Source organism: Halyomorpha halys, unplaced genomic scaffold, assembly GCF_000696795.3.
Source record: "Halyomorpha halys isolate HHAL.00 unplaced genomic scaffold, Hhal_1.1 Scaffold481.1, whole genome shotgun sequence".
NCBI classification, from domain to species: domain Eukaryota; kingdom Metazoa; phylum Arthropoda; class Insecta; order Hemiptera; family Pentatomidae; genus Halyomorpha; species Halyomorpha halys.
The window spans coordinates 536,361-564,179 of NW_027113262.1; the positions used below are offsets into that span (position 1 = coordinate 536,361).

At 29.6% G+C, this 27,819-nt stretch overlaps 1 protein-coding gene across 1 annotated transcript in view; it reads left to right on the plus strand.

Annotated features, from left to right (window-relative positions):
- The window catches only part of LOC106683408 (eukaryotic translation initiation factor 2 alpha kinase Gcn2), a 73,414-nt gene that overhangs the window by 44,011 nt on the left and 1,584 nt on the right, over nucleotides 1-27,819 (plus strand). The window contains exons 14-21 of the mRNA XM_067050844.1: nucleotides 1,448-1,622; nucleotides 1,952-2,193; nucleotides 3,625-3,758; nucleotides 19,924-20,111; nucleotides 21,250-21,477; nucleotides 22,195-22,352; nucleotides 24,212-24,434; nucleotides 24,510-24,619. Coding sequence (XP_066906945.1) covers nucleotides 1,448-1,622; nucleotides 1,952-2,193; nucleotides 3,625-3,758; nucleotides 19,924-20,111; nucleotides 21,250-21,477; nucleotides 22,195-22,352; nucleotides 24,212-24,434; nucleotides 24,510-24,619 — 1,458 coding nt within the window. The remainder of the gene's footprint in view (nucleotides 1-1,447; nucleotides 1,623-1,951; nucleotides 2,194-3,624; nucleotides 3,759-19,923; nucleotides 20,112-21,249; nucleotides 21,478-22,194; nucleotides 22,353-24,211; nucleotides 24,435-24,509; nucleotides 24,620-27,819) is intronic.

The following is a 27,819-nucleotide window of genomic DNA, read 5'->3' on the forward strand; positions in this document are numbered from 1 at the left end:
AAATTTAATTAGCTTTTATTTCTGCCTATAACAACATTAGGTTAAATGGTTCTTTTAAAAATGGGATAAACCAAAAATATTGACTGCTTGAATTTGAGGGGAAAGTTTTCAAGTTAGAGTTACTATGTTTTTATTAAATTCTAAGAAACAGAATAAACCAACAATGCAAACCAGGTGTATAGAGTATGAATAATTCTTTAATTCATATAAATTATATTAAATTTAACAAAAAATTAATAATTTCCACTTGGACAGTTTAAGTTTTGAGCTGTTCTTTTGAGCTCATCATTTATTAATGTTATATACTCCAAGTTTTCATTGTATATTTATTCTTTTTATTAAAATTTAATAAAAACTTAGTAACCACTACTTTAACATATTTTATCTCAAATTCAAGTTGTCAATATGGCTATCCGCTAATGAGCCATCGAGCCTAAATATTCTGTTATTGTCTAAAATAAAAGCTAATTAAATTTACTTCAAATTAAAATTGTTACAATTTGCTAAAATTTGTTTGCCTAAAAACAGCTATTGCAAGCTAGTTTATCATGTGCCTAGTTTTTGAGTTCTTTATTAACAATTGAAAAAAGTATACCAATTTCACCCCAAATTCAATACATTATTCTAGTTTCTATAAAAGCAAACTTTATTTGGTAAAATCATTTCTACTTTTATTGGTTTCATGGAAAGAATCAAAATTGAAATCTAGAAACCAAACATAAAATTCATGTTGACTAGTGCTATTAATTGCTGGTATGATTAAATTTTTATTCATTTTATCATATTATTTGTTGAATTAATTATTGAAATTTGATTTGATGAACAACATAATATGATAAACATTTGTTATCTTTATATCTGTTTATGAGATACTATAATTGACATAAGTAATATGTTATTTATGATTATAATTTACTATCCTGTGTAAAATGTAATCAAAAACAATTTTTCCTCTATTTATTTTTTGAGGTACATATTTTACTATTCACAGAAAACAAATAAAGGTAGTTTATTCGTTATTCAAAATTAATTTTGCCAAAATGAGGTTTTTTAAGATAGCATTGCTCTTAACTGCCAGATATTTACTCCATTCAAATAATGTGTGCGGGCCACACTTTAATAATGGAGCTAGGTTTTCTCTACAAGTATCTCAAAATTCCAAAGTCTCTTGTATCAAGACTCAAACTTAGGCCCAGGAATAGATTACCATGTTCTTTATCCCATATGCCATTCCATCTGCCATATTCAGTTATGTCACTAATCATTTAATATATTTGGATCTTCAAAACCGAATTATTGAAGATAGTATAACAGTGTAATTAGAGTGAATGTAATTGTAGACGAAAACAATTTTTCAAAGCCAAGAATGTACTTAATTGATTAGTTTATAATGAAGTTTATAAAACTTTATAGTAAACATTGCAATTTTCATTTTTTGTTTCTTCAGATGTATGCTTCAGCATGATGTTGACCAAAGACCATCATCTCTAGAGTTGCTTCAGTGTCAGTATATTCCTCCTCCAAAATTGGAGGAAGCAGAAGTTAAAGAAATGGTTCGCCGTACTTTGATGAATCCACAGAGCAGAGATTATAAATATTTGATTGCTTCTTGCTTCAATCAGGTAAGCTGTCGTTATTTTTGCATTGTAGTCTTTTTGAATACTATTGAAATCATGTAATCAGTGTTTTTTATGAATTAAGTAGTTTGTTGTGCATTTAGATTCATGCATTCAAAGTTATAATTTATTTTTAGTATTATCATCACAAATTGAATCATTAATTAACATTTTTAATTTTGTTTTAATTAATACTTATGTCTATAATGATATGTCATATTGTATTTTTATTAGTGTCGAACTTGACTAACAACCAATTATAAAATAAATACTATTTTTTTTGTCTATGTTCCTTATTGTATTGCTTTTTATCTAAGATATATTATTTTTTTTAGGCTGTTCAACCATCCTTGGACGCTACTTATAATATATCTTCTTGGAGATCTGCTTCATTTACCTTGTCTTTAGAAGTTACAGCAAGTAAGCTGAGAAATATTTTTCAAAATCACGGGGCAGCTTCTTTTTTACCTCCTCTCCTCACTCCAGCTAACCACTTAATGGAAAATGCTGTGTGTTTTATGACAAGATTGGGAAGCATTGTCCATGCTACTCATGATTTACAATCTCCTTTTGCAAGGTTATTTCAGATATATTTATGTATTCTTTTAGATTATTATTATTTTTAAATGCTTCCAGATTTTTTAAATTAATCCTAATGACAATGGCCCATTAAGGGTCAAGGACAGAGGATTCCAAACTTTTTTTGTTATGGTACTATTTTTTTGGGGGGTTAAAAACATTTCATGGTTTCCTCGTAGGATAAAAAAGATTCAGCACAATTATCTTTAGAGCATAAGAATCTTTAGAGGAAAAGAAGAAGAAACAGTGCAAAGTAAAAGGCGGAATACACTGGTATAGTTGATATTTTAATTTTTAAAGCTAAATAGAGAAATTATCTCAAGTAAATAATTACCCTGAAGCTAAATTATTTGGATCTAGCAAATTATCTTAATTATGTTGAACAATATGAACTGAAAAATACCTCGGAAATAATGGGGAGAGCTATAATGAATGACACTTTTGTACATTTGTGTAGGCTTGAGTATTAAGTTGTACTTTCATGATCTGGTCCATACAGTATAGCTCAGAGCTGAAAAAGATAAAACCTTAGGCTCTATTATTGCTGGGTTTGCCCGAATAATGGTAACATAAATAATAATGATTTTAATATTGTGCAGAACTGGTTTTGATAACTGACAAGTGATATTTAACCCTCTCCTTGACTGCCACAGAATAAAAAACTAAAATTAAATAAATATTTGTTGTTAATTTTATCTTTATTTTGATTGAAATAATCAGTATTTGGAAAAAAAATTGGTCATTTCTAAACTTCATTTCTAGAAAGTTATCTTCTTACTGATTTATTGTTTTTACTTTCTTTTTAAATTAAATTCACCATAATATTTTTTAATAGATTGTTTCATGGATATGAACTACAAGAAAAATATTTTTTAAATTAAAAAATAAGCCAAAGAATCATTAAAACAAAACTGTATTTTACCTTGTTTCTCAATCTTAATTGTAGGTTTCCTTATATCTCATATTAACAACTTAATGTTTGCTTTTATATTCAAACAAAGATTTATTGTTATAATTATGGTACCATTTGTTAGATAAGGATTCAAACTGTCCATTGTTGTTCATGTATTGAGTCTTAAAAATTAGGAGATTGGTGGATTCAATTAAGTATTGGTTTCACTCATATTCCCCTAATCCTATTCTAGGTAGGGGGACATGGGTGAAACCAATACTTAATGAATAGGGTTAAATATGTTACGTATTTCTTGTGATTTTTATAGTTATACACAAAATTGTTTGAACTATTATGAAAGAAAGCTTGATTTATTACTTTCAGTAAATTTTAATATTGCATAAATTTACTTTCATTTAGTTGTAAGAATATATGTATCAAAATAATGTTGAAAATGTTATTACTTTAGAAAATTATATATAAATATAAATTGTTTTGTTAAATTATTGAAGTTGTTATAACTCAGTTATCTCATAGGTATTTGGCACATAATCCCAACATTGTGCAGTTAAAGAGGTATGCTATTGATAAAGTTTATAGAGAAAGACCTGCTGGTGTTCATCCTAAAGAAATTTATGAATGCGCATTTGATATTGTAACACCAACATTAGGTAATTTTTTTTTTTGTTTAGTATCTTACAAAAATAATTATTAATGGTATATGATATATTCATTTATATTATACTTATATATTCATTAGGTTTAGATTGATTTTACTTACCAGGATTGGGCTTTCTATTGCCTATAAAATTGATCCTATGTGTTAGTCTGAATTAATCATTGAATAGATCGATCTATTTCTTTTTAGAGGGGATGAGAGGCCTTAAGAATGTGTCAAAGTATTATCCTCTTTACAGCTGAATTACTGATTCTTATTACAATTTTATCAAACGTTACTACAACTGTTGGAAAGTTGAATTTTTGCTCTTTCAAACCACATCTAATACCTTTTAGATTGTATACCTTTATAAGGGAGAAAAATTATTTTCAAATCAAGAAAAAACCCTAAATGTTTAATTTTTTATTTCATGTTCTTATTTCTTTACTTAGATCTGGTTTATACCATTTTGTGAAGTTTATAGAGCCCTAAATGATTTATTGACCTTAAAAACCCTAAATATGAATTTCTATTGTTATAAAAAAATAATTTTCACTACCAGTTTAGAAAAAATCTGTTGTGGTGCACGCTTCACACAACTTTCCCTTACCATCCTGCTTTCAGTTGAAATTAATACTGTTTGTTAAAATAATCAAAAAGTATGACTGTTGTCATAACAACCATGGGGACACAAAAACATTCATTTTCTACTTTAGATAATTATCAAATTCTTTTATAGTTAGTATTTATTCATTTTTCAATATTGCTAACAATGGTGGATGGTTAATTATTTCAAATAAACCAAATTGAAAGTAATTTAGAGGAAATGTTTTTGAAAATTCGGCATTTAAACTTTTTTAGACTATTTCAATTAGAATAAAACCTAGATCAAACACTAATCAATTTTACATTGATATGAGGGATTTAGTCAAAATAATTGGCTGTTATTGAGAAAATGGTAAAAAAATGTAAAGTTTAAAAAATGGAAATTTCTTCATCAATATTGGTGGGAAAAAAAATTATGTAAAATCCCAGGTGTATTCCTCTTAAATTCGTAATTTAATTTTTTTATAAGTTTTTGTTGCTGTTTGCATACAATTTCAGGAGGCTTAGTTATTTGGACTCAGTGGGCCTTGGAAATGAATTATTCCATTGATAACTGGGATTTACAATTTTTCATGACTGCATTACTTCCCCGCCCTATACATTTCATATATAGAATAATGAAAGTAAAAATATAATTGATAGAAAGCTATATTATGTGTATTCTTTTAAAACAATTTGGATGGACTGATGTTGAAAAGTGGACCAAGTTAAGTATTTTTTGGTTTTGTAAACCAATTTAAATTTGTATTAAGGGAAAAGATGCTAAACATGAATCTGACATGTTTTTTTTTTCTATTAACAATTTTATTGGCCTTCTTCACTGGAAGTAACTTTTTGTAATTTTGTATAAATTTAAATTCATTTCATACAATTGGCTATATTTTTTCTCATTTCAAACTAGAAAACAAATCAATTAGTATTTAATTACCCGAAAATACTTTAATATGAGTAAAATATTAAAATAATTACAACCAACTGACCTAGTAAAGTGGTATAAAGTATTTTTTCAGAGAGAAATAAATTTTATATTCATTTTTTCAGCTCAACAAACCCTTAAAACCGATTTTTCATAGCAACAATAAAAACAATTTTTACTCAAAATTTCTCCTTACTGGGGCCTTCAATGAATTTTCAAAAATCACAAAAATTATTGACCTCACAACTGCACCAATACATGAAACTTTGTGATAACTTTGGGTTCTATAAGCTTATAAACCAGATTTAAGTTAAGAAATAAGAACAGGATAAAAAAATAACATTTTTCCTTTATTTGAAACTAAATTTTTTTGTTCTCATATAAAGGCATAAACTATAACAGGTACTGGAAGGAATTGAAAGAGCAGAAATTCAGCTTTCTGAAAAATGTAGTAACAATGGATTTACATAAAATTATAAGGACTTGTGAATGTTTTTGTTGAACACAGGACACCAGAAGAAAAAGAATAACCCTCTACAAATCAAGAAAAAATTTATATTTTTTTATTTCTATGAAAATTCATATTTGTGGATTTTACAGGAAGCTAAAAGCTAATGAGACTTGATTTTTCGTTTAAAAAAAATTGTCATTCTACTTTACCCAAAGTGTCTTTAGGTTATGTATTTTTGTTTACATTTAATACAGGAAGTATTGTTTTTGTTTCTAATTTTACACATAAAAGCAAATAGATTAGTATATAATAACCTTTAAATCCTTGCATAGCAAAGGATGAAAAGGATAGTATAAACAATCCTTGTACTTGCATAAAATTTGTTTTTCTTTGCTCCTAGTATATTTAGGATGTGTCCAGTATTTTCAGCCTAGTATTACAAAAAAGTTTCATTTAAATTGGTGTTTCCACATCCGTAGCCTTTTTTTAGTTTTTGTGATGTTGAGTCAAGAAAAAATACTTCAAGTCTAAAAATTTGGTTAGAACCAACTTCATACTATTAGAACTACATAGTTATTAAAAATATTTTTTTTTAAAATATATAATAAGGGTGATTGAGATTATAGATGGGCTGAGACAATTTTGGAATGGAGACCATTAGAAAAAAAGGAGAAAAGCCAACCTAGGAAATATTGGTTTGAGGGTATTAAAGAAGTTTTAAACAAAGGTATGAAGTATGACCAGTATAAGTGGCAAGAACTTTTATTTGGGATAGATATATGATTTAAAATGTTTCATAATAATAATTACAATAAGTTTTTCCTCTTTCAACTTTAGTTTATCAAATCAGAATTTATTTGTACCCACTTTCCATCAATAAATACACTTTCATACTTTCTATTAAAAAGAATTTTTTTTAGTATTATTGTTTTAACATTATTTAGTTTTTGATTTGATTTATTCTAAAATTCCATTATTAAAATTGGAAAGGCTATGCAAAGATGCACACAACCTAGGTCAGTGACTAAATCATTAATTTGTTATTTTTTTTCATATGTTTATATATATATATTTTTTTTTTTAGAAATCATTATATCTTACAACATAGACTGATTGATTATCTTAAATGTTCATGTCTACTACTGACAGCCCATATTTTTTTTTGAAAAATTAATAAACTTTTTAGGTAGGTATACTCGACAATTTTACAGCTCATGATCCATTTATGAAATAATGCATGTATTCTTTCTTCAGATGTCACTTTTAGTTTATCCCAAAATCTGAACTTCACAAGTATATTTATTTGCTTCACTACACAAGTATAATTACTGCATGAAACCATACTTACTTTTTCATCTTCATGTACCACAGATGGTTAAGATAATTTTATTTAGCTGTTTTGAGTTTGGATAGAAGTGTTGAAAAGACCCTCCATTGGCCAAATTATACTGTTGGTTGGAATATGAATAACTATATTATTTAGTATGTCTAAAATTTCCGTACTGCCCTTTCTCAAATAAATCTTCCCAAAGAAGCTTTTCTCTTCTGTTCTAATTTTTTGAACTGTTGTTAGTAGCAAACATTTGGACAATTGTTTCATGTTCTTTGAAGACCAGCATAATGAGAGGATGTTCTCCAGAGTCCATTGGAATTTGAAAAAAAGAAACATGTACTAGTCACCTTCAGCATTTTACTTCAATGCTAGGACCTATCTTATGCCTGTAGGATTCAGTATTTATGCATTTGATTGTTTAAACTAAGTGCCTTGCTGCTCCAAAACAACCTGTTGTAAGCCAATTTGTCATCTTTCTTATTCTTAGTATAGTTAAAATTATATTTGTTTATATCACTATAATTTAATCTGAAATAATTGATTATCATTTATTTTACATGATTTTGTTGATGTGTGTTTTTGTTCCATTCTATGATAGTAACAATATCTATTATAGTATTTTCTCAAATAAACTATAGGCTAATTGATAACAGCTAACAACAGATTCTGCCAATAGCATTTGTTAAGATCTATACTTCTTATAGAACTTTTCTTATGATTATTTCCTTGATGTCTGTCGTAAGTTGTTATTACATTGGAAGGGACTTTGTAACAATATTGTTTAAAAAAACTCCAGTTTCATAGCTGGGCATCATGTTTTGTGGAACTCCACGTTTTATAATCTTTCAACAGATTTTCTTGTTATTTTGTCATGAGGTTGCAGCACTGATGCCACTCCATAATTGTATCCTTTTTTAACCTTAATATTTAAAATATTTTTAGGAAGAAATTATGTATTTTTATTTTACATCACCACTAGTTTTTTATTTCAATCTATTTTCACTAAAATTAGCTCTGAAATTTACATAGCCATCAGCTAACTTAAAATCGCTGTTAAAGAAATTACCCACACTGACAGTGGTGTACGTCAGTTTTAAATGACTTTGGTGCCCCGAGTTTAAATATGACATTAGTTTTGCTTGGAAGCTCAAATTTGTAAGATTGAATTTTAAAGAGATATATATTACAAAATTATAAGCTCAATTAATGGATCAAATAAGAAAATTAAAAAAGGAATTTTTTATTATTATATTTTAAAAAAAATACTAAAGAACAAAAAATCATAGAGACCCACAGTAATATTGACCTAGTTACCAAGAAGAAAAAGTCATCAATGAAAATGACTAGTCACTATAATTCTCTGGAAGATTCTTTTGATAACATTCTTGATTGGATTTTGTAGAAACAGTCTCTTTTAAACTCAAGCAGTAATCTTCCATCATATCCCATCTTTCTTGACTGTGATCTTTCATAGTTTTTATGTCCTGATAACATTCTTCACTGGTATATCCTAAATTTCAAAAGTGTACCTTTTGATTATTTGTGTGGCTGTGTTAGTGTTCAAGGATAATTTTACCATTCAAGTTTACACATTGATGCTCATATCTTCTCCAATTTCAATGCTTTGGAGTTCATAATTATCTTTAGTTTTTTAATGAGGTGTAGATATTTGACCATAGATTAATGATTAGAGAAGTTTGTCAGGGGGTGCGGTCAGCAAAGAATAACATAAATAAACAAAACGATGTTTATTTATTTTATGCCAAAGTTTTAGTTTTTAGCCATAGTTTAGTTTTTTTAATTGATTTTGAACCATATTTGTTCCCATTGTATTAAACTTTGCTTTGAGCTGTCAATAAATAGGTGTCAATGATCTGGAAAGTAATAAGTTTTCATACGAGTCCTGTAAATTCTAATTTTCTATTTTTTTAAAAAAAAAGAGGAACAATCATTTTACGGTAAAAGGTAATTTTGTATCATTGTTTTGTTATTCAACCTCTAAGCCAGTAACTCAGAAGCTTCTTTAGAGAGGTTGAGTGAAATCCTTTAATTCATCCTGATTATAATGCTGAGGAACTTTTTCTATATTTGTTAGTATCAGAAGTGTGAACTGAGGGACAATACTTGTTCTCACAGTGCTTTGGTAGCTGATGAAATTTTGGAATCAGCACTTTCTCTGAGTGAGTTTGTCTTGTAGATACTAAATCATGATAAATATAGTAGCTATAGTTGTTTTGATTAGTTCCATTAATATTTGCAAGGTAGTAACAGCCATCAAAGTGGTTTATGGGTTCCCTCCAAACCATTATTGCACCAAATTTTATATTATCCCCTTTTCCATCAGTCCTCTCTGTGTCATAAATGTTTTGTACAAGTTTTACAGCCCAGTTGTGGTTCCCAGGTTTTATCTTGATCCCTAAGCCAAACACCTAAGTATCTAGGATAGGCTTTATTTACAAAGTCACTAAGTTTTGTGTTTTGTTTAACCTGTACTCTCTAAAATGATCAGCTAAATACCAGTATAAATATCATATATAAATATAACAATAAAATAAATATCATTAACAAATTGTTAATAATCTCTTATTGAAAAGAAATATATAAAACTGATTCACACAAGGTTCTTTCATATTCTATTCTTTCTGTGGGCATGTCAGACTGAGATTTGAACAGGAGAAGGAAGAATATCTTAGATGTCACTTTGTGCAAGTTGCTGAAAGTCATGACACTTAAAATAACTAGTAACTTTGTGTTGCTAAGTTACTTCCTTTCAACAATAGGTTGAAAAATAAGCAGTATAGAAATAGCCGGTTCTCTTCTTTCCAAGTTTGAATTAAATATCATTAAATAAAGAATTGAAACTTGATTGATTTAAGTCACTATCTTTGTATGAACTTAAAACATTTAATTGTTAATCATATTCTACCTTCTAAACAGATTTTAAGAAATCATTTTAAACTATAATTACAACTATAATAATTTATTTATTTAATATAAATAATGATCATTTAGAATAACAATTATTTCATTTTTACATAAACTGATAAGATAATTCTGTATTATAAAAGCACTTGGAATATACAGTCTTGTTAAGCAATATTAAAAAATATAGAACTATTTATCAAGACCACCCAATAAAACAAAAGGTCAAGAATAATAAAGGATAAAACATAAAGTTAAATATAATAAAATAATATTAGAATTTAATCATATTAAAATATAACTTATTTATTTAATAAATATTCAAATCTTACACCACAGTATCATCCTTGGGATACACTTCTTGTAAATGTTTTGAATAATAGTTTTTTTATTTCTGACTTATTCAAATGGATTATTTTTTGGTATCAATATAGAAGGACTCTATTCTATCTTGGCCTCTATTCTATTGCATGGAGAATTTTGATTTCTAGCTAGACCTACCTATTAAAAACTCTTTCCTTTAGGATTGCTGTTAAATGTTACTTAGTTTTGCTCAGCTATTCAACTTCTTCACTATGGCTTATTATGAGAAGGCATTTTGTTTAGCTTCTTCCTTTTACCCCTCTGAATGGTAGTTGTGAACTGTTCTGTAGTTCTTGAGAGATAAGTTTTTGAGTTTTTACTTAGACACAAAATCATTGATTCTTGACTTTTTTGATACTTGCAAAAGGCTTGTAATAAAACTGAAACCCTTCCATTGAAAATATCCTTCTCATAACCTCTCCTTATTTTTATATGTTTGTTCCCTTAACAAATGTGTTCGAGCTTTCTTAACTTGTTTCCGTCTCTTGCAGATTGGAAAATGTTGATCATTTGTAATACACTTTATTCTATATATTTCCTACTATTCAACTTTTGTTGGATTCGTTATTGACAGCCTCCAGTCAGGAAACAGAAAAGATTACATACAGATTAGAATTCAGATAGAATAATCTCCTCAGTTCAGCTCGAGCCCTCCATTGTTTCATATAAAATAAAACTGTGCACTTGCCTTGCTAATTAATTCTGATGCACTTTTGATTTGAGTGTTAGAATGTGATATAAAGAAATCTGTGTGTCAGTGTACTGTTCCTCCAGCCTAGAAAACCAGAAACCAATAGAGATGACTGGTGAACCAAATTGCTGGAGGTCCTGATTCTCCAACAGTTGTAGCACTGCAAAATATGATAAAGAAAAATATGTAACATAGATGTTTCCAGTTAATGATTTTATTTACTAATTTATTCAGTTAATGATATTGTTTCATTCGACCCTTTTCTCATGTACTTGAGAATGTAATCTAAAAGCTTTTGGTGTTAATTTTATGAGTGAATTAGCTGTATAATTTATTTGTACTCTAATAATGCTTATGTAGTTTCTTTAGCAGGTATCTGATAACATAAAAAATATATTTATATATAATAATGTAAGTATATTTTTTAAATGTTAATAATCACTTGCTTGATTTTATAGTATATATATAAAAAAAAGTAGATTTTAGAATTTGATTTTCTTAAAGCATGTGAATGTGATTAATCTTGTTATATTTCAGCTTTTATAGTAGTTGTTTATACAAATATGATGAGTATCTATTATAAACAAAAGTCTCAATTCTTTATGTAACTCTTTAGATTAATGTGAAAAGAAAAGGAACTGGGTGCAATCAAATTGAATCCCACGTTTTGATGAAGATTAAGTAGGGTAAGGCTAGACTATACTTGAATATTTTCAGAATTGAGTGTATGTCACCTTACTGGGATACCTATTTTATTAATATTACATTGCACTGGTGGTTGGAAATACCCTGCTTATTGTGCTATATTTTTGGTTATAATATATAGGCTATTTAGTAATCATTTATCTGATAAAAAAAACCAACTAAGTAATACAGATTAAATAATTCACTCTATCCTATTAACTATTAGCTGGAATTATTATTATATTGTGCATTTCTATGTTAATGGAAACTTGTTTTTACTAGTTTACTACTTGCAAAATTATTTATTTTGCTGCGTGATTCTCAATAATAGGTCCCTGAAGAGTTGCCACATGAAATTCTTCTTAAAAAAAAAGAAAAAAAAAATCATTTACTATATTTCACAGCTATGTTATTATTAAAAGACGGATATGAACTCAAATCATATTTTTTGACCATAAATTTAAAATTTAAATTTTCATAATGCAGTGAAAAATTTGAATTTTCATAATAATCCATATATTGATAAGTCCATGGTAAAGGTAATCATAGATGTTAGGAAGAATATTAGTCAATTTTATTTATATATATGGGTCATTCTCAAAGAAAGTGACAGGGGATGACATGGTGTTTGGGGAATGATGTTACTGTTGTTTCACAAACAAATCCCCATTCCCCTCGTACTTTCATCTCCCTTACATTGGCTTACCTTGAGGGAAGTTGGTAGGGCAATCCATCATCCATCCACTTACAAAGGAGACTCCACGACTGAAGTTTAAAAAAAAAAAAATTTGAATTACAACTTTAGTGAAAAAAATTACAGAAGTATCTTCTTAATTTCATTCTTTCAAAATCATTTATTTTTTTTTTAGATATCTTTTAGATTGATAATTACTTATATTTTAAGGTTAATGGGTTGTTTGAGAATAAAATATATGGGGCAAGCCATTGTTGAAATATGAGAAGAAATTTTTGCATGCAGAAGTAGGAAGTGGATAGAATCTGAAGAAATAAATACTAGACCCTTTTTATACTAGTCCCCAAATTTCCCACAAGTTTGGGCCAAACCGGAGTAGCAATTTTTGAAATATGAGTTTGCTGAGGAAAACACATGCATGACAGTAGAAAATTTATTCTGATATAGTTAATACAGGACCAACTTAGTAACTAATTAAAATCAGCTCCATGAAAGATGGAATTAGTGAAACTACCATATATTTATATTGGTCTAATGATCCTGTGCAAACCTCTTTGAGAAAAATTATGTGCAGGAACAGCTTCAAATTGTTTTTGAGGATGCTAAATTTTGCAGATAACAGAAATAGTAATGGTTCCAATTGTTTGTGTAAAATACAACCAGTTATAAATACTCTGGAAATAAATTTTATAAACATTACTATGCAACCAAGAACATTTTTGATTCCGTATCATGACCGCATTATGGTTAGACAATATTTAAAACAAAAATGCCCACAATTTAAGTGGTGCTGTGGATCAGGTTATATATATGCTATTCACATATATACTGGAAGACTTTGGAAAAGAACATACTACTCCAAGTAAAATTATAATATCTCTTTGCAGGGATTTATTCCATTATAGACACATGCTACATACTGACAATTGGTGTACAAGATTAGAATTAGCGGAAAAATTAATGGATAAAAATATCCATTTAGTTAGAACACTTATGTATAAATCAAAGAGGGAATTCGTAGTAAGGTTTTTGAAAAATTAAAATGGGAAAAATCATTGCAAAATAAAATTAACTAGGAATAATCACTTTAAAATGGAAAGATGAGAGGTACTTCCTAGTTCTATTAACAAAGCATTCATCAGAAATGATGAGTTTTGAGTTGTTCAGAACAAAAATTGAAATCACAGAGTCGACTATAACAAAGGAAAGGCAGCTGTCATCTTATCCAACCAAATAAATGCCTACATAATCCATCACACAGGTGCATGAAATGGTACATAAAGCCAGACTTTGAGCTGTTATTGAATACTACAGTTCTAAATAGTTACATTTTATGTGAAGATAATACAAAAAAAAATATTAAAACTACTAAATTCCGGAAAAACTTAGCAGTACATCTTACAAGTTTCGACGTAGAAGATATTCCATCTAAAGGAATATCTTGGCAGAATTGCAATAATTTCTAAAACAAATAGCATAAACTGCAACAGATACCTGGAAAATCTCTACAGTGCGAAAATATTGTAAATTATGTTTGAAAACAAATGTGACACAATATGGTAGAGGGATGGCCCAAAAAATAACTAAACGAGTTTTCGCATTTTGTGATACCTGCAAAAGACTACCATTTTTATGTTCACCTTGTTTCAATAAAATCCAGTAAATGTCTTAATTTAATCTTGTAATAAATCGAAATTAAATAAATTTTCAGTAATTACTTAAGATTATGTATATTTTTTTGTTTTGAACCATATTTTACACTATTAACCACCTGTGGCTAACAAATACGGTATGTTCAATGTTAGTCACTGATCGCTAATGTGACACTCAACGTATTAATGGTTCAATTGATTAAGCCTGAACTCAAACTTGACTGCACACCAACTTACAGCAGGGGAGATGGACAGATAGACACACATGGGACCAGATTTTTTCCTTGATTGCTAAATCATAATGGAGGAAATTTTTGATTCTGAGGACATAATTTTTTTTTTTTTTTCATTTTCCGTATTTATAGCTTACATATGTATATTCCATAGCTTCTCTACCTTTGGTATTGAGGAAGCTAAAGGTAATAATTAAAATATACCATCATTATGAAAGTAATTACATTATATATTTAAAAAAATAATTACTAAATTTGGTTCTTGAGGATAGCCTTGATATAACAGGTTTAGGAAGACTTTATAAGATGGACTACCATTATTCTGGACTGACCGTATGCCTCAGCAGTGCTTAGCCATATGAACAGTAGATACAATTTAAGTAATCCATTGATGTCACTTTCATCGATACCTAAAAAATTCCATTTATAATGAATTAAACTAGATTTATTCATATAATAATAAATAAAACTAGATTTGTTATTCCAGTAATAAATTAAACTAGATTTATGTTTGCTATTGACTACTGATAATTCATAGAATAGTTCATAGTCAAAGTAATGAACTTTTATATTGACAGAATTGAAAGTATGATAAAAAAAAAAAATAATAATAGAATATAAAGAAAACATTTTGACTTGGATACCATTTGTCTATGTAGACAGCTGCTGCCCAATCTCCTAGTTTTACAACCAATGGAATAAATTTTTAAGAGAGTATTGCTTGTTGAAGTACTTGCTAACCATGCTTTGCTTGGTGATTAATAGTTACTTTTCTGAAAGAAAGATGGAGAGATGAAAAAATGTGTACACGCTGTACCCTGTTGGTAATGGAAATAAAAGAGAAAATTGAACTGCAATGGATGAAACATTGAGTTGCATGTTAACTGATATATTCTCTTGGTATTTTTTACTGATGGTATGATATTCACATTGTTCATCTCCTCATCTAATTGTTTCATCTATCATCATCATTAACAATGATAACAATGCCAGCCTCTGATGAAGTTATTGGAAGGACTCCCTCTAAAACGATTATGACTGCAAAAATTAACAAAGCAATTTTTTAGCATATAAATCATCATGGCCTATTCTGACTGTTACTTGCAATATGTTTCTTGTAATTGATCAGCTGTAAATTGCTTCAGAGAGGCTATTGCAACAAATACTGTAAGAGAAGGAAGACAAAACAATTCAAAAAGATACATAACAATCACAGTTGGTATTTTAAGCAATAAAACCACCATCACTGTTATAGTAATGAAATTACAATCAAAATAATTTTTGTATTGTTTTAAAAGTTAATAAAAATTGACATTTCCACAAAATATTTGCATCCAACAAAAAAATCGATCAATGTATCATAATGAGAATTATTTCAAGGACAACTTTCTATATACATTCCAAAAGTAGTGTATCAACATAAAAATCAAATAATTTTTTGGCTAATTGTACACCAAATTTCAGTTTTAAAAGCCGTTCTTAATAGAAACTAAACTAATAATTAAAAAATGAATGATTGAGCTGAAAATCCTGTATCAGGAGAAGTGGCAGTTGTGAAAATCAGCATACCAATATCTTTAAAAAAATAGTTCCTGAAAAGTTTGGGTTTTTCTTATTAATATTGAATAAAACAAAAGTTGAATTCAGACAAAATATACACAAGCGGATTGGCCTCATTGAGCAAGAGAAATGAACCTGGGGTAGTTCAATAGAACTTTTTTTGAGAATCATCCATATGTAATTTTAAAAAACATAAAAATTTTCATGAACAAAGCTAGATAAATGTGTTTTAAACATTATAATTAAATATTATTGAAAATTATTTAGTTAGGGTATCTCATAATATTTGTGATTATTCTGTAGTTCATAAATCATATAGATATAATTAATAACTAAAAGTGTGAACAAACATAATGAACTATAAACTATATTTAGTCTTTTAGAACTAAAAATAAACTACTGCATGGCTCCATTTCTTAAGTCACCTTTATTTAGTGTTATATTAAAAGTTTTTTAAGCATTCATCTTTTCAGATCTTTTTACTATGTTTGATTAGAAAATTTTTACTAACCTGAGCTTCAATGTCTTAGGCATTATCAACTTATTAACTAACCTAAACTTCTGTTAGTGGCTGTTCTTCCTAAATAAATTAAGTAAGAAACAATTTTATCCATTAATTATATTATGAATTAAGTTATAGTTCACTGCACTAACAAGGGGATGGTACTGTGAGGGGAATACCAATTTTAAGCAAATTTTTTTGGATATTATATTTCCAAAAATGTTGGACACATGTTCTGGTGTTAGTTCTAAGTGATCCTAGCAACACAGAAAAAAAAAAATAACATTTTATATATTTGTAGCAATTTTTTATACAATGGTTTTCTGCCTTTGATCTGGAGGGATTTATAGGTTATTATATAAAGCATCAGCAGAAAAATAAATCTTGTGAGAATCAAGTACAAAAATTTCCAATTTTTTATTTCTTTGAAGAAAATCTTAAGTATTTGAAAGGACTCTAAATCAAATACTGGCCATTTCTTATAAAAAATTTTTTTGGTCTACTGTACTGGAAGTGTCTTTTAGATTTTGTACATTTAATACAATCAACAATATATGTTTCTCATTCTAAACAAATTAAGACAATATACATAGGAACAAATCAATTGGGAGGTAGTAACCTTTAAATCTATACAGAGCAAAGGTAGAAAAAAATTATATAAAAAATTGTTAAAGTATGTAGACACATTTTCCACCCATTCTTAAGGTTCATTGGAATGAACACGAGACACGTGTTTAGTATTTTTCGACTTGAAATCATGAAAAATTGTCAAAATCGGTGATCCCTCACTGTGCCCTTCCCTTGTAAGTAGTTGAGTAAACCTTTCTATATTCTAACAACTATTTAACTTTCAATACAAACTAACATGGGTAAAATTATTGAAGCAGGGAATTTGACCCAAAATATGCCAGTTGGCAATCAACATAGTTTCCTGTCCTGCTTTTGATGATTCTGATTTTATTATGTACTCTCTAAGAAGGGAAATTGTTTGTAAATTCTATTTCCCACCACAGTAATGCTACTTCATTATAATTTAAAACTTCTTACTAGGATTTAGTTAAATGTTTGAAAATTTAAAATTAAATTTTAACCTTTTCCAATGGGTATTAAATACCCTTATTTTTAAACTCCTAATCACCAGAAAAAAATTAATAAATGAAGATAACAAATAATTATTAATTTATTATAATAATAATTACAGTAATTTTTAGTGTCTAAACATTCAAGATTAAATTGTAGAATTATAACCCACTGTGAGAAACAGTTTTTCTTTTCAAACTAGTCTATTATTAAAAAATAAATCATTCAGGAACTATCCCAATTTATTCATGAAAATTAGACAAATTCATTTCATATTTAACCTGACAGGATTGTCCTACTTTTTTGTCTTCTAAGAGGTGTCCCTTGAGCATTTATCTCATGTTAGACGATTTGTACTATTTTTTTATATAATTGGATGTGATTATGACAAAAATCTTTATGATTGCTTCCAATACAATATGAAATTTAAATTGTAAATTGTAGCTCTTCCATTAGGGGCTGAAGAATCCAGATTTCGTAAAAGATCTAAGATCTTCTTGCTTTAGCTCATGATTTAAAAAAAGAATTGCAGGAGGTGTCTAGGTGAGCAAAATGCTCAAATGAGAAAGAAAGGAGGTGTCACGTTAGGAGAGTACTGATGACAGAAATGCTTAATCTTTCTGTTGAAGGGAGGCCTAACCAAAACTTAATTGAGTATAGGTGGGAAGATAAAAGAGGGATTAACATAAATAAATGCCAATAACAACATCAAAGGATTAACGGAAGGTAGACAAAAGTATAAACAAAACAGATAAAATACTAGGAAAATATAGACATTTATTTCCCAATATGAGCCAAATGCTCAAGGCTATACCTTTCCCAGGTTGAAATTGAATTTGATAGTATACACAACTTCACAAACCACTGGATAAAAAATATTACAAGTTAGGGGGGATGGGAGAAACAGAATCAAATAATAAAAAGTTTAGTTTACAGAAATTATGGATTAACAGTGGCTACACTAACATCAGCCAAGGTAATATCTCAAATATTTTGAATTGAAATTTAAACAATTTTTTTTAATAGCAGTAACAATTCAGTTTCATTATAGCTTTAATACTTGGTAGGTTAGCAACCCCTCTTCGATAACTTTACCCTAATTTGCTCTTAGATTATCTGTAAAATGATTTTAAATTTAATTTGATGTTAAGTTATTTCTGAATGATGACAATTTTACTTTCTGCTCTCAAAAAATTGTTGAACATTGAAGAAGTTATAAATTTTGGATTCAAATTTGTCATTGAACTGCCATTGTCTGGTCATATAACTCCCTTAAAAAAATATTCGAATGAAAATACTTCTGAAATTTTTAATATCTTTCTCTCTAAGAAATGTTCAAACTCTTTTCTTGATAGGTCTGTAGAATGCAATCTGAATTCTTAATATTGATTCTATTTCTTTATAATTCAATTTGCTGGTAATCAATCAGTTAAATGTTGATTGAGATTTATATATTATTAAGGTTTATTCAAGGTAAGATTCTAATATATTCTATATATTTGAAAATTAGTGTTTCCCAAAAATCATATAGTTGCTTCTATCATTACTTTTGCAACTTCCTTGAAATACGTACTTATAGAAATTTAATCAATCCTTTTTAAAAATTAGTTATATAAAAAAAATATCTACTCTAATTACAAAATGGATTTAAAAGTTGACTAAATTAACTGAAAAATATCATAATTGCTACAGTAACAATTTTATTATTAGTAATAGTGAAATTTAAAAAAATCTGAGCATTAAAATAGTAACAATAATAAATTTATAAAATCATTGTCTAAACTTTATAATCTCAACAACAGCTTTTCCTAAAAAAGTTTCAATTAATTATTTTTTACTCTGTCACCATTCAACTTAAAAAAATTTTTGCTAACTAATATCTTCCCTCCATCTAGAAGCACACCATAATCCTTGAGTTCTGCTCTTCACTTCCCAGACAATAACCTCACGAACTAGTTAGTGAATAACAGACAACTTATTACTGATAGCAACCGATATTAATTAATTAAGGGCTAGTTGGCTAAATAGAAGATCATAATGATCTTAACAATCAAAGTGGTCTCTTTTTGTGATATACCCCTTTTATTCTGATAATTCAATATAATTTGCTGTACATATATTTACTCTTATAATGTAATTCAATATAAGTTTTAATGAAATCCTTTGATGAAAGATATATTGTTCCATTTGTAATTATTTTATTATAACATCAGAACACAGAATGTAAAAGTATGTTCATAATTTTTTTACTGGAAAGTTATGTTTATCCAATAAACCCTTTTTTTCTGGTTTGAATATTTTTTTCAGAATTGACAAGGATTTGACATATCATTCAAGTGTAAAGAAAATGCTATGTGATCAGAATTTTAAGAAATAAATCAACACAAGTTCATTTTTTTTGGTTTTATTATTATCTATTTTAGAAAAAAACAAATACTCCTTATTGTATGTACAAAAATAAATATACAGAAATATTTATATTTTGTTACAGAAGAATTATTACCTGAATATGAACTGCTAAGTGTGATATGGGCTATACTTACTGAATTTTCTAGTGTTTTAAGAAGAAATTGTGTTATCAACGTAAATCATTCATATTTAGTTTCTGCCATGCTGAAACATTGTGGTCTGGATGAATCCAAGCATAGAAATTTATGTAGGAGTATATTCCAAAAAAAGGTAACTTTTTTTAATTTAAAATTAAAAAAAAAAATCTTTTTTCATGATTTTGTAAAATATATTGATTAATACAATCATATTTGTTAAGGTATTGTTTTTATTTTATTACATTGTCAAATCTAAGTTTTTTTTTAAATTTTATGTTATTTGGTTTATCTTGGAGAAATTGTTATAAATGTTAATAAACAAATACTTATATTAATTCTTTTATCGCATATTGTATAAAATAATATAACCATCGGATAAGTAAACTATAACCTCTCTAAATAACAACAACACACACAGCTGTTTTATGTTAACACATATATATTTATATAAACAAATGATAGAAATAAGGAGTGTTCTCCCAGGAATTTATTAATTAAAAAAAAGTAAATAAAATAGAGTGGGTTAGTGATGTAATAATAACCATAATAATTAATAAGAGTGTTCAATTAATTAGTTCCTTACTAAATTGAACTCACTCTCTTTATAACTTTTAATAAAGTTTTGTTTGAAAAAATGGATATCTGTAAGAATAGCTCAAGTCTTGTTTATGAATAGAAAATCATCAACCACCTGAATTTTATGTTATTTTGTTTTTTAAAAATGAATATAAAACTTCAAAAATTCTAACATTGGAATTTGAATCTCATAAGTACCAGTAATCTCATAAGTATGTACTGCTCCATGTTAGTACTTTTTGGAAAGTTATTATCTAACATTCAGAATATTGGCTCAAGCTTCTTTGAGCCAAGTACTATCATTATTAACAAGTATATTTTATTTAAATCTATTTCTATTTCAATGAATAGCTTCAAAACTCAAGCAGCATAAGGTATAATAGTTTTTATTTTTTTTTTTTTAACCAAATGGACTTGAACTTCCTTATTTCTTCCTATACCTTTCAACACAAACTAACATTATATAGCAGATTGGATTATTTCACAGGTACAATCTTCAATTCTCACATGATATTTTTCTATTTTTACTTTCTTACCACTTATTACTGAAATAAGATATATGGTTATGATGTGGCCACTATATGACACTCACCAACAATTAACACTTTTCATTATGATTTTTACCAATGACTTTAATATTTAATATGTTTTTTTTTTATTTTGAGTGATTAACTATTTATTTACTTTTTTTTCAGGCTTTTTATCATACAAAATCGGAGCTAGAGGGTTATTTGAAGTCTTTGGGAATATCTGAAAGAATCTCATCAATGTTAATCCAGTGGATGGAAATCGAAGGTCCACTGAATAAAGTTTCATCAGTTATATATTCCCTTATAAAAAATGATGAAATTAGATCTGTTAGCCATTCTGGTCTTAAGCAACTTGAACTGATTGTTAATTTTTGTGATATCATAGGAATAACTGTATGTTTCTTTCTGTATATGTATATGTATATGTGTATATATATGCATTTATATTTGTATGTTAATATTATATATTTTAATATTTAATATATATAGTAAATATAAAATATATATTGAAGAAAGATCGTCCGAGTGGCGGTCTTGAAAGGTACACAAATAGTGAAAACTATTTATTAATAACCAGTTATTTGGTTTCTAAAAAATAATTTTTTGAGGTATAAAAGTTAGATAAGAAGGGAAAAGGGTGCACTGACTAGGAACTATATTATGCCTTTTTGAGGTTGATATTGTCAGGACTATCAAATTGAGATGTTTAAGATATGTCCCTACATATATCACCATAATTGTGGATAGAGATGCTAAAAATGCTATTAACACTGCTAATACATGGAAGGAGGAGAGGGGGACCGGGGAACCTTATCTGAGGTAGTTGGATGGTGTTGCATGATATGCCAGGAGTTGGAAACTGGATGGATTGTGACAACTGGAGGAAGTGGTTGGAGGAGGCCAAGACTTGTAACCGTATTGTAGTGCAGTTATAAAAAAAAAATTACAAAGCTTATAGTCAACTTTCATACATTATAATTAATACTTGTTCTACTCACATATAAAAAAAAACTTTATTTTTAAGGTTATTGTATTCATTATTATTTATGGTAAAAAGGATATGTTATATATTTATTTTATAAAAAATATAATATATTTCCTTATTTTTAGTGTCCAGTACTAGTGTCATTAGGACACTTGAAAAATGCTCATTATTATTCTGGATTGATGGTACAAGTCATTTGTAGTCAAAAGAATAAACCAAAAGAGACTGAACGTACAATTCTACTGAGTGGAGGGAGATATGATAATTTATTACAACTGTTGAAGTAAGTAACCTTTTAAATATATACCATACCTTTTACTTTAGAAATTAAGTTTGCCAAAAATAATATGTGTCCTCAGTTGATATAAATATTTTAAGACTGGGATATTGATCCTAACTAGGTTTAACTATTTTTTATTTATCAGATAGTAACTCTTAGCATACTCAGTTTCATTTGATAGGGTAGAAATTTATAAATTACCAAATTCTTTCATGGCATATGTAAATTCTGTTATTTGCAGCCCACTATAAATCGGCATTATTGATTTATTATGATCTATGACTTAACAGGAGGTCCAAGTTCTGAAAATCTTTCAATTTGAATGATTTGATTGAAAAGTTTTTTCTACAGATAATAGTGAACACCTCATCTCCACACTAGTAACCTTGTATGGCTATTTAAGTTTCAGCTTTTCAATTCATTTAGCATCACTGGAAAGATCACTGATTAAAAGTCTCAACCTTTACAGTTTTAATATCCTTGTTTGAGCATAATGATCTATTGCCTCCAATTTTTCTTTGCTGTGGAAGATATTAAACTGTTGCTTTTCTCTTCTAACATGCCTGATCTTATTCTATGTTAAATTAATCACCAAGGCTTTTTGCTATCTTCTGATGTCTGTAACTATTGTGGTGTGTTTTACTGTTAATCTATATTGATGAGAAACTTTTATCACAGATGGCTGTTTGAATAATGATACCAATGGTGTTTTTAAATTATATTTTTGCTTTCACAGTTTTTTGTGCCTACGTGCATGTTAATGTACATAGTTATATATTGTTATTATTATTTAAATGATTTTTTTAGTGGGTAGGTGAGGATTTTTAAGACAATCTTGTGTTTGGAAAAAAAAATAGTTTTTAAAATAAAGCCAACCAAGTAAAATAAATTTATTTTTAGTTCACTCTGAAGTTTTTTTGTTTTTTTTTAAATTCAATAAGTTTTTATTTAACATAAGTTATGAAAAAGCAGTTTAATTTATTCTGAATTCAAAATTTAAATTCATAATAAGATTTATTTGTTTCAATTATTTATTAAAATAAACAAAGAGAAGCTTTTTATTACTATGATAACATGTTTTGGAATGTACCCCCAAATATTCCATCAGGTAGTAGCAACAAATCTATAAAAAATTGTCAGAACCTATCAATCCAAAAATATGAATTAAATAGGAGGAAGTTCAAACTGAGTTTCTAGAAAAAAAAAAAAAAAATCTGTCGATTTTAATTTCATTGTGCAAATAATTTATAGGAAAATGTTAATGAACTAAATAAAAATTGTTTTAATTTTATTTATAAACTTTATAATAAAATATGAAAATTTGTAGGAGTTTAAAAAAAAAAATAGACTGCTAGATAAATAAATTGAGTTAATTTTATTTTATTTTTTAAATTAAAGCTCTGGACAGCTAGCTCCAGTGCCCAGTTTCAGTTACAGTTATCTATTATTATTTGTGATATCCATCTCAATAATAATATTTCTGTGTATAAAAAAAATATTATTCTTTGTTCGAATTGACATGGCCTCGCTCAAACAGTAAACAAGATCTACAGTGGTTTTTCCTAAGCTTTCACTATCATTTTACAGTTGCTGAACCATCTAAAAAGTGGTTTTATGATCAATCAGTTTGTAACAGAATGAATAACTGATATGCCTTATCAATTATCCTTGTTCCTTGAGTGATCTGTTATTTCTTGGTTGTTCACAATCTGATCCTCTCATTTCTAGAAATGGGTCTAGGACATATGCTTCAGGTTGTCTGCTAAACACTCACCAAGTCTTTCTTTGCTTACTATATAATTTTACTACTACAGTATATACATTCTTCCTCATAATGTATAATTTTTTTAATATATTTATAGAGAAAGCCTGCCACGAGATGATGGAAAATGTAACCAATATGTAGTTGGTTTTACAATGTCAGTTGACAAATTAATTTTCTGTTTGGAAGAAGAAGATAAATTGTCTCACATAGATGCTATGGTATGTGCAATTGGTAAAATTACTATGTCACATGATAAATTGTCTCTTTTAAGAGATTTGTGGAAACATGGTATCAAAACATCTTTTGTACAATCGATACAGGTAAAATACTGTACATCATTTGAATCATCAACTTCTACAATGATTTGTAAGTAAATACATAAGTTTTAATTTTAGACATTAGAAGAAATCCAGTGCTACTGTAGGAATGCTGGGATACCAGTTATTATATTGATCAAAGAAACAGAAACTGGTTTTGCTAGAATAAGGACACTCACTAAGGATAGGTATGTTCACATACAGTTATACTTATTTTAAGTATTTTGATTATATATATGTATATATAACTTATGATTAGACTGAAAGAATTAATGTAAAATAAAAAGGGATTCGAGCAGAATAATGACACAAGGTTACTTAACAACTAACCTTTATTATTTGAATAATCTGGTATATCTAGGCACTGTGTTTGTTGTCAAACTTAAAGGTACTAATTCTAGTAATACAGAGTTCTTATTATTATTAATAGGTTCTATACAGCTAACTCCCTCTCTCCAGTTCCTTTGTATGGAGGATCTAATGAAAGAAAAATAAATAAAAAAATAATAATAAACATAAACTAACGTCTTACAATAAAAATATACATATAAGTGCTCCTATTCTTCTGAGCTATAATTAATGTAAAGAAATATTGCCTAACACTTAAATCATAAAAATAACGCATAAGTATACATTGTAGACCCCTAATACATTAACATGACCTGAATTGATACAACCACTGAAAAAAACAAAATAATACTCTCTTGATGGTCTAGGCTGAGCACCGCCATCCGGCTCGACACTTTGTACTAGGGGGGATACTCGCAGCTCTTTAAGATAAACTGTGCGGGACCTAAACGGGTGATTCACGTCTCTTATTGTAAATAGGTTGTGTTCCCTAATGGTAATGATTCGATAAGGGCCCTTAAAAAAAAACGCGCAGAAGTTTTATTGCAGCCGGTTCTCAATCGACAATATACGATTGTACCCAATGCTAGCGGACCTGTTTTACAGACTGTGGGGCGGTCATTTGCTTTCATAACTCGTAGTTGTTTTCCGTGTATCAATCTTTCCTGTACTTTCGCCCATGTCTCTTGGTGCTGCACCCTTTTTTGATGAAGTTTCGCTCTGATATCATTATTGTTAGTTGTAATAAGGTCTCCCCTATTGCGACGCCTCTGTCCGAACACTATCTCTACTGGTGATAACCCCGTGGCCGCATGGATTGTATTGTTATACGCTATAACCGCGCGCGGCATGGCTTCGTATGGCTCCAAATTCCGCCCTAATTTGAGCTACCGAAGATGTTCCCCTTGTGTGTTGTGCAGTTGTTCAACCGCATCCCTGCCCTTGATGTGATGGGGAGTGTTGCGTCGCCAGATAATGCCCAACATCTTGCTCTCACTGCGAATTAGGGAGTTATCAAATTCTCTACCGCAATCTGATATGATTTCGTCCGGTACCCCGTAGGTTGCACACCATTGGAAAATTCTGCTTCTGCCATCTTCACCTGGTGGTTACCGCTTTTAAGGTCTATGATACTAAAAATAGTCGCCCCCGATAGTTGGTTCAGTATGTCCTCGACTCGCGGCAGCAGGTACTGCTCATCCTTCGTTGCCTCATTTAACTTCCGATAGTCCACCACCACTCTGTATTGTTTCACGGCCCCACTCCGTTCACCCTGCTTCTTCTCTACTATCCATAACGGACTATTAAACAGGAATTACTCTGTCATATTATACCTTGTCGGAGAAGTTTGTTCAATTGTTCTCTAATAACAATCCTCATGGCCTGGGGGTACCGTCTGTCTTTTACATAGATTGGGGTTTCCGACTTTAGATGGATCCGGTGTTCGGTTTTCCCTGTGGTGGGCAAAAATTCCCCCTCTCGATAAAACAGCTCATCATTTTTATCGACCAAGAGACTCAAAGCCTTGTTGCACTCTACCGCTCCGATTTTCATATTGGCCCCTTCCTTTTCGCTGTTACTTGATATCGTTGTTAACCGATTTTGTATCGCCATTTGGTGTTGTTAACGTTCAGTTTGAACCCCGTTCGTTGTAGGATGTCACACCCAATGATCAGCTCGCACCCTGCCATTAACTCTTCGATAACGTGGATAAAGACTTCCGTATCCCACCCTACCAATTCTCGAAGGTTAAGTCTCATTTCCCCTAATATTTGGCATTTGCCGCTGACCGTGGACATCTTACACGCGCATTGTCTGCGACCTGCCCAGATGCCTAATTTCTCCGCCCCTCTTCGACTAATTATTGAGTTGGTGCTCCCTGTATCTATCAGAAATTTCACCCCTGATTTCTCCAGACTCGCCACGGGCAACCTTGTAATACGTCCTCCCTGTATGCTATTATAAACTATTAATCCGCTCCACCTGTTGCTCCACCCATTACCGCGTCCTCAGTTTGAGGGACCGCGACCCGCTAACACCTCGGTTCAGGATGGTCTTCCCTCCCAGGGGGTCCCTCCCCTTACCTCATGACTTCTTGAAGCCGTGACTGCACTCAGAACGGACGCTCTCCTCGCCTGATGATTTGTCGCCTGTGGAGTGCCTGCCGCTCCTCTTTTTGGTCCGCCTGGTATTCCAGTCCTGATTATTAACTTCCATGGGTTCGGGTGCAGGTTCTCTCCTGTTCTGCCGGGGGTTACGTCTTGGACATTCACATGCTATGTGCCCTTGTCTACCACACTCGTAGTAGCTCGTATATTTGCATTGCACGGCTACATGTCAGGTCCTGTTACATTCATTGCAGCGCCAATCTAATCGCTGCCTCCTTTCCTCTGGTCCTCTACTTGCCCTTTTTTCAAAACCGCCACTGTTCTGGGTGGTCTGTTTGGCAGAGCTTCATTGCTGTTTTTGTGGCGACCTCACCTCCGTCCACTCCGCTTTGGATTTCTCGAAGTGTGCCTCCCTACATTCCCTTGTGTCCACAACATCATGGGCACACTCGATGAAATCCTGGTTTCTTTTAAATAAATAAAAAATATCCTCCTCCCGAGTCCATCTCCCGCCGCCATATAATTTCTTGAGACGAACCTTTAATGTTTCCCAGGGTAATGTTAGGTCGCCCTGCACCGCATTCAGAAAGCGTCTTGAGATACGACCGACCAGAGAAGCCTCGAGTAGTCTCACGTCCGATTCCAACAGCATGCCTGTTTTCTGTCTGGAGGTGATTAAATTCTTGATCTGATCACTGCCTTTAAGGAAATTTTCCAGGTCGCCTACTATCCCGCTGAATGGTTCCAATTGACTGATCACTTCATGGATGAACCCAGAGTTCTGCATTCTCATCTTTAACAGTTTGATTTGCGCGTTCTCAGTCGCCTTGGAAAGCTGAGCCTCTAGTTTCTGGCACTCTGCTTTAATACAGAGTTCTTATTATTATTAAGAGGTTCTATACAGCTAACTTATATATATATATATATAATCA